Below are 8,856 nucleotides of genomic sequence, written 5' to 3'. Positions count from 1 at the left end.
GTCAGTGCAGGACACCCGTGCCCCCAGGTAGAATGGAATTCAGTTCCAGGGGGTCCTCTTGCATGGAGAGACTTGGGGGATAGGAAAAATCAATAGTGTAGGTGAAGGGAAAATGCAGGTAAATGGAGTTTCCATGCTTCCCATTTGGGGAATATGGAGTTTTGGTTAGGTTAGGTTACCTCCTGCTTTTCTTACCACTGTGAAGACTAGAAAGATCCCACTTCCCTCATGGGGAAGGATAGCAGATTTAGTCCTTTATGTTGTATATACAGCATGTAACACATTCATATATGTATGCAAACTATATGCATATATCAATTCCTATATAGCTATTTCATTTAAAATTATCTTTGGTTATATTTTTTTTCCTTTTTCCATTTGTTTTACAATCAAATAAAACTATTTTTAAAACTAAACAAAATTTAAGACTAAAAATTTCAAACCTCCTGCATCTGAAGTTTGTCATCTCAAGCCACATTTAGGCACATAAATAGAAGCAGACTGATTTTTTCAGAGGAGCTAACCTCTTTTATCTTCTATTGAAGACACATAAGTTTGAAAACATTGGCGCTAGTATCTAGATACCGTTGTCTAATAGAAGAAAAAAATACAATGGCATTTGGTCATGTGCAGAACTTTTAATATATACTCCTAATGGTCCTGTAGACTACTAGATTACTTATTCACTTATCTATCTACTTAATCTATATTACCTCAGAGGGGTGCTGTGAGGCAGAGGGTACAATACATTTTATGTTCATCTATAATATGCATCTGTCTTGCGTTAGTTTTAAATGTGCCTGCAATATTGTTGAAAAGTGATAGATAAATAAAAACCCCTCGCTGCTATTGGTTTGCTCTTTCCCTTACTTGTGAGCTGCAAAAAAGTTGTAGACACTATCTGCTTGCCATGGACATATAAGCTATTTAGACTCTGGAATTCTCTAGATTGTTTGTTTTCTATCCAACAGCTACACCAATCACCCAAAAGGTGGGTGTTGTGGTTCAGAGTGCCTCTGTCTCTCCGCACATGGGATTGGGAGAAGGTAACGCTTTCTTCAGTTAAAAAGATAGTTTTCTGTATTGGGGTTTACTGTGTGCCCAATTGGATGATGAAATAGCAAATATAATGGAAAAATGTAATTTCTCGGTGCTAACAGAAGTCTTACAAGGTAGCTAACCCTATCCTCATAAGACAATATTAGCACCTGCTCTGTACAGGTGTAAACTAAGTCAAATAATGACCAAAAAGGAAGTCAAAAGGATTACTGTAAAGAGTTCTAGTAGCTCTGGGGGCAGAGTCTCCTGGACCAGTCTAAGGCCCACAGAATGATACTAGCTGGAGACCTGCCTAATATCTTATCCATTATGGGAGTTTTGAGAGGGGGAGTTGTATGCAAGGCTCAAGTGCCATGGACATCAGCTCACTGGCCAAGCTGCCCCTGCTCTTACCACTGTTGGCTGTTCACTTGGTGGGTTCCCTTCTGTTGTCCTGCAGGGAGACTATTCCTCTATCGAGTATTCCTATCCAGAGGGGAAGAGCTAGATGGTGGTTTCCCTTGTTTAGATCTCTCTGCATGAGGTGACTTCATATAGTGCATGAGGTTTCTCTCTTTATTTTGTATTACTTGCCCCTGTTCCTTCTGTTTGCTGCTGTAGGTAAGTGCATGTTGTAGCATTGGTCAGTGTACCTTAAGGTGGTTGAAATTTTTCTGACAAAACTTGGGTTTTCAACGTATCAAAAATTTTTGCTAAAAGAATCTGCAAAAAAACCTTACTTTGTCATTAAAAAGGAATGCCTGAAAATTGACAAGTTTTGGCCAAAATCTGAAGTACTTTAGTCAAAATGGTGGCTCCGTGCCTTGTACAAGTTGTAATTTGAGTGCCTTCTGCTCCCATTCTCTTCTTTGGGGTCTCTATCTGGACTACATACTCACATGGCACCATGGGCCATGACTCCTACGATGCACCCATACCGCTCACCAAGAGGGGAAAAGGTGGTGCATTATGATTGAGATGTGATTTGGCCCCACAGTCTGGACTAGAGACAAGAATGGGAGTGTAAGACCAACCTCCATGGTATGGGACAGTGCCATTGTGAATCATTCTAGTTTTTGACCAAAATACTTTGATTTTCAATATTTTTGTGAAAAAGTCAACCTTTTCCAATGAAAGGTTAGATGAAAATGAAAAATGGATTTGACAAAACCACAGGAGAAAAAGACCTATTTTTCCAAGCAGCTGTAATGTTCATAGAGGCTTGCCCTGAAGGTAGGAAATGTCTGTGCTGTGTTACATGCCATTTCTTTCTATAGGGTTGTTCATGAATGATTTTCCTTACTTGGAAGAAAGGAATGCCTTCTTTGGCCTAGCAGCCAGTTGTACTTCCAGAACCACTTAGCACCTCCTCAACTTTTCTCTGGTTGTGAGTCAAAATATGGGGGGTTGGTTGAGGTGGAATCCTATGGTTCTATATTCCCTCTCGTACTCTTGGTTACCATTCCCTCACGCTCTTTTCCAATGCCCAACCACGAGACATCAAGTGTCAGGGAGACAAGACATTCTTCCACCACATGCCAGCCAGGTGGGGGAGGGGACAAGAAGCTCAATTGCACTGACCTAGCTGCCGGAACAGTAAGTAACTTCCCAGGTAGCCTCCGGGGCAACTTGGATGTCACATTAGAACATAAACTAAGAAGAAAATACTGGTTGTGATGGGAGTGGAGCATTCACCTAGATGCTCTGTGAGTACCATGTATGGAACATGGGTAGTGTATATTACATGTACATGGAGTAAGAGACTTTGGTTTGATGCCTCAAGGTCAAGCATAAGATTTTACACACTGCAGGGATTAATGGTAATAGGTGTAGTTTGCATCTTGGGAAAGGCTCCTCTGCTCCATTTTGGCTGGGTGGAGCCAGTTTTTTCCTGCAATGTTGCATGTATTCAACTGGATCTTATGTTAAATCTTTCTCAGACATGTTTGTGGTCAGACAGCCGTCCAGAGGTTACTGATACAAATGAAAGAAAAGGCACTGAGTGTAGGTTCAGTTATAAAAATGAAAGTTTTTTATTGAGCCCAACTGGCAGTGAATTTATTGAGTCAAATTACCAACAAATTAACTGAGTCAAACTGGCAAAATATATTTTTAGGCCTCAGTAGTTCTCCTGAGAAAGGCAAAAACCCAGAGGGAAAACCCCTCTTTTTAAAGAGGGGAAAAACTCTGGGAAATTCCTTTCTGACCCTCTAGGCAGCGATCGGAAAAATGCCCAGGAGACAAAAACAAAAAACTAAAGTATTAAATGAAAAATACAAATATATCTGTTATAAGCAAAAGAGAGAGCAAAATGATTTATTTAAAATGTCCTGGCAATATATAAACTGGGGTCCAGATTCTCAAAGATGCCTAACCCCCATGATCTAAATGCCTTTGACGTTCTGGGCTTGGGTTACCAAAGATCAGCTGATGACAAAGCAATAACCAGCCATTTTTACCAAAATAGAAATTAGCAACCACTGTTTCTATTTATGGCAAGCCACAGTGATATGGCAATGGAAAGCAGGCTAAGGGGAACATGCACACTGTTTAGCTTTGAAAATAAAATCCACGCCAACCCAGTAAACCCACTATCTTTTCAAAAGATAAAAAGCTAAGTAATAAGATATCAAGAAGATTGAATATATATTCAATATAAAAAAATATTAAAACCTCTATATCAGAATTCCTTGGCTCCAGCTTTCAGGCTCTCCAGCCTATCTTCTATTACGCCATTAAGGAGTTTTCATTCCTTTTTTAAAAATATCACAAAGCATTGTACCAAACACCCCCACACACATATACACAATCACACACCAAAATGAACACTCTTCTAACACACCTTTGCACCATCAGCACACCAGCACGCTCACAACACACCAACATGTTTTAGATGTTGTTCTAAAAGATGTGCTCTAGGAATTATTTTGGGAAAGTTCTAGGGCCTGTGTCAGACAGGCAATCAGTCTAGACGATCACAATGGTCCCTTCTGGCCTTGGAATCTATGAATACACATCACACAATCCACCCACAAAAGGCCATGTGTATAGGATTTTTCCACCTTTCTGCGCAGCAAAGACTGAAGTAAGCCCCACCACCATCTCCTCCCTAATCCCTGCACTCACACACTCCTTTTCAAGACACACCTCATTCTAGCCATTCACCTCTGTCCTCCTCTTTGAAATGAGATGGTGTTTCCTTCTAAATTGCACTTTTCATTTTGTTTTACTTTTTGGCCACTGAAATAATACACTTGTTTTCAGACTTTCCCTCCCATTTTTATCACTTAAAAAACAAATACTTTTCCTCTTTTCTCACTGGAAGAGGTGAGAAAAACAGTTAAAAACAAAAACCCACCCCATACCTTCCCCTTCTCTCTTTTTCCTCAAAAGTAAGCCTTTTTTTGAAATTTGAGACTGCACGGTCTCCCACCCACTTCCTTGTTCCTTTGCCACTGACTGAAACAGAATGAATGCCAAGATTTTGTTTTGAGGGGTTGTGGTTTTTCTTTCACTTTTTCCATTTTTTCCCTTTTGACACAATTTTTCTGAACACCTTCATGGCTCCAATTCTACAAACATGTATGAATGTGCATAACTTTACTCCTGAGTAGTTCCATTGAAATCATTGGATTACTCCCACTAGTAAAGTTAAGCATGTGAAAGATGTCTGCAGAATCAGTTGAAATTCAGAAAAGTGGCAACAAGAAAAATGAAACTACACCACTTTGTAACTTTTCACTTTTTCTTCTGCCATGCCATAACTTTTTGTAAAAGTTTAAGTTTTGAAAAGTTATGGATTGGCAAAAGGAAGGGGAGGGGGCTAAAAGGAACACACACACACACACACACACACACACACACACACACCAGCTCTCCTGAGATATTATTTAGTTTCTTGCACTCAGTGACAAGATAAATGAGAGAAACTGTATGACAATCAGAAATTTTGAAAGTTTATATAAGAGGATTGTAATGCTGGAGCCTACTCTGAGTCAGTGTGAAGCAATGGAAACAGCTGGTCAGCTGCAATCATGGCCGAGTGCACTTCATTCAGAATATCACCAGGAGTAATAACCACTGAGTTTTGCAATCTGTTAATATCTCATTAAGTTCTCTGCCATTTTGACTTTCCAAATTACACTTGTGCAGTGTACAGCTACAGTATGGAATGTCTGTGCCATGCCAAGAGTCCTAGACCATAGTAATATCAGGGTAATACAACAAATCACTACCCTTATTCTACAGCTACTTTGCATGCAGCAATTTCATTGATTGTATGAGGGAGACTGCACAGAAGGTGGACCAACTGCTCAACCTGTGTGCCCAACTGTCATGTGCACACAATACAAATCTCCCAGCCCAACTCTTTCTACATACAAATCAACACAGCTAACACACACAGCCCCTCACCACAGCATACACCCCTCATTTATTACCTGCACAAACTAACAACTGTCCCAACACAACACTCGCACTCATACTTACCATAAACTTGAGCAGCAAAGCCGCGGGTCCATTTCTAGCTCAAAATGAGATTTTGGGGGAAAAACTGGTCTATTTCTAACCCTGATCGAGAGCAGTTGAAGGAATAGTGTGAGAAAGATCAGGATTGAATGAACATGGGGAATGAATTCTTCATTTACCTCAGTAGAGAATGAATGAAGATGAATTATTCTGAAGAAAATCTTTGGAAAGAAGTCTGGAGAAAACTTCTATGTAAGTCTTCCAAATTGATTTGGCCTAGGTGCCAGTGAAGCTGACAGGTAGTTTGGAGGTTTTTCCCCATCTCATCTTCAAAATTCTCAAATGGTGAAATCTTGTAACCTCTGGCGATCCACTGCCAGCCTATGGGTACATTAAACATGGTGAGCAGAGCATGATTCTACTCTGAAAAGTGACTGACTCTCAGGGTACCTCTACACTGCAATAAAAGACCCACAGCATGTCTGCAGCTGGGCCAGCCTAGCTGACTTGGGCTCATGAGAGAGGTGGGTCTCAGAGCCCAGACCCTCAATGTCTACGCTACTATTTGTAGCCCTGAAAGCTCAAGTCAATTTAGCTGGGCTCTGCAACTTGGTACAGGGTTTGTTTGTTTTTATAATTGCAATGTAAACATAACTTCAGTGATTCCCTATCAAATGTGCTCAGTTTACAGGAAAAAAAGGCAGAACTGCTGAATAAGGTGCCACTTTTATATAGTCTACTTCAGAAATCGGCAACCTTTGGCATGTGGCCCACCAGGGAAATCCGCTGGCGAGCTGGGATGGTTTGTTTACCTGCAGCATCTGCAGGTTCGGCAGATCGCAGCTCCCGCTGGCTTTGGGTCATGTTCCAGGCCAATGAGGGCTGCAGGAAGCACATCCCTCAGCCTGCGCCGCTTCCCGCAGTCCCCATGGTTCTGTAAGTGACTTTCTTCTAGAACAAATTGTTCGGGGGGGAAGAAGGGGGAGAAGAGATCATCTTCCCTCCAGGTATCTCTTGTCTCCTGATCAATCCTTATCTCTTCACACACAAAAAATGACCTTATTTTCCTGGGTCCTGTTTTGAGGGTGGCTCTATGTCACAAACACATGGCTACAAGACTCCAAATTTGTATTACAAACTCTACCCTGGGTCTTGAATGAGCATTCCAAATTTGAAGCAGATCATTGTATCTTTGGAAGGAGGACTAATTCAGTGTTAAGCAGAAACCATGTTGCATCCTAAATTCTGATACACTTAATACTGTCTCGAAATCTTACCTGAGAGCCACTGACCTGGAGGATACATACCTTTCATTTCTGGCTTTCTGCTTCTGGATCCTTATTTAACTGTTTCTACATAGGAAAGCAATGAAAATGTTTGAAATTTGTTCTGCTGCGTTAGCTATCACCTCAAGCATCCCTTCAACCATGTTTGCTGGCTGGTCAGTTCTGCACCTCTGGCCATCCAAGGACTGTTATAGCTAGAATAAGAATAAATAAAATTTGTCATCATGATACACATTGGAGCCTTTACATGAACACAAAGAAAAACTATGCACCAAAGACACCATAAATAGCTCCCATTCCACCAGTTTGTGGTGTTCATGCAACATCCTGCATCAGAAAACTCCCCTAAAGTGGCAGGTGGGGCTTCCTCTAATGTAGAAGAATCCTCAGGTGTTTTAAAAGATGGGATGACCAGTTCTATGCCACCTGATCAACCTAAGGAGATGAAAATGGCAAGAGGGGATGAGGTTAGAGGACCTTGTGTTCCAGGGATCCCTGGCTGGCAAAGTGGCCTCTAGGGCATCAGGGCCAAATTAAGGCAATTCAGGTCCCTATGGAGTCCCACCGTGCCCCTCACCCTACTTGAAGTAATAGTAGCAGGTTTCTCACACACACACCAAACTTCTCGGCTGGTAGGGACTCCACCACATCTCCTCTTCTGGCAGGATGCAGCCTCCTCAGTCCCTGCCCCACCCACTCAAGCATATACCCTGTGTATGAAGGGCCTTGCCATCGCCCCCAGAACTATGCTAAGTGGCAGCAGCAAGAGGCCCCTGCACATCAGAACCCTCAGGTGGTGTCAGCAGGAGAACAGTGAATTTCACAGTTAACAGTCCGCTAAGATTAATGGGGCAGTTCATGACTGTCGGGACTTGTCTAGACAAACAATTAGTGCACAGCAAGCTGAGGTGTGAACCTACTTTGTGCTAGCTGGTCAAACACTATGGACCCTGCGGCTGCTCACTAACAGTTCGCTGGAGCACTTTGGTGTACCCTGCTTTGGAACATGGTAGGTCAATGAGCACCAGGGAAATTTAAGTATGCAGTAGCACAGTCCGCACAGACACTTGGTGGCCAGCAGGCTAGTGTGGGATAGATTCATGCCCTAACTTGCTACTAACTGATTATTCATCTAGATAAGTCCACAGGGCTATTGATGTAGGCTCTCTGCAAACTCAGCGAGGCATCACTGTATCAGTTACATAGGCTCGCGTTTCAAGCTCTTTTTCACAACCACGAGGGATAAACACCTGTTTTTTTAAAAACTGCTAAGATTCTAATGTTAGCGGGTATCTTCAGGAACTAGGCCCCTAGGCATGTACCTATTGTGCCTGTATCTTAACCTGCACTTGTAGAGGCTCAATTTTTACAGGTGTAACTTAAAGCCATCCTTATGTTAGTCTAAATTATGCCAGGGACTAAAACATCCCCCAATATCCTACAGGATCAGGGGAGTTGAAAGGGGGATTAGATCCAATTTTCCTGGCCTACTCCCCTCAGTTATTCTGAGCATTTACAGAACTCACAGAACAGCTGTATGGACCAACTTCTTTCTGAATGATTCTAACACTGAAGTGTTATTATTCTCTGATACAAAATGTATAGTTTTCAGTGCATCTTTCTCATTTATGTAAGACTGCTGATGGGGTTTGAATACGAGTCTTTACGATGAGCTAGAATTATTCCAGCAATTTAGGGAGCTCTAGGACCAAGCCACAACTGTATTCATCTCTCAGTCGTGCAGTTCTCTGCATTCTGAGTGGAAAGAGTTGGGTAACATATCAGGAAGTTTGGGATTAGGGGGTGTCCCATGGTTGTAGGAATTCATGCGCAGAGAGGTCAGAGCAGAAGGATTCACAATAGCCTTGCTGAGCTCTAGTCTGAGAGAAAAGAATATAATACATTGTAATAATTTGAGATTGCTTCCTGCTGGAGAGGTATAACTGAATCCTGGCTTGGGCTTAGTACGTTTCAAACTATTATTATCAAGTCAACAAGTAGCAATCTCAAGTTATAAACTTCTAGGCAAATGAAACTTGCAATTTATCCGATAGCTCAGCTATCC

The 8,856-nt window shown here is 41.8% G+C and overlaps 1 protein-coding gene across 7 annotated transcripts in view; it reads right to left on the bottom strand.

Annotated features, from left to right (window-relative positions):
• Positions 1-3,047: 3,047 nt before the first annotated feature.
• The window catches only part of LOC116820004 (hepatic and glial cell adhesion molecule-like), a 31,407-nt gene continuing 25,598 nt past the window's right edge, over positions 3,048-8,856 (bottom strand). For 5 of the 7 annotated variants that reach the window (XM_032772171.2, XM_032772177.2, XM_032772175.2 and 2 more), the window contains 2 exons: positions 6,813-6,985; positions 3,048-5,886 (listed from right to left, as the gene is read on the bottom strand). Coding sequence is in view for 3 of the 7 variants with exons in the window: in XM_032772177.2 (XP_032628068.1) it covers positions 6,980-6,985 (6 nt within the window). In the remaining 4 variants the exon portion in view is untranslated. The remainder of the gene's footprint in view (positions 5,887-6,812; positions 6,986-8,856) is intronic. The other 2 variants (XM_075068714.1, XM_032772176.2) reach the window with 1 other exon arrangement.

The sequence above is a fragment of the Chelonoidis abingdonii genome, chromosome 8 (assembly GCF_003597395.2).
Source record: "Chelonoidis abingdonii isolate Lonesome George chromosome 8, CheloAbing_2.0, whole genome shotgun sequence".
In the NCBI taxonomy this organism is placed as follows: Eukaryota; Metazoa; Chordata; order Testudines; family Testudinidae; genus Chelonoidis; species Chelonoidis abingdonii.
This window is presented reverse-complemented; position numbering and strand designations above follow the sequence as displayed.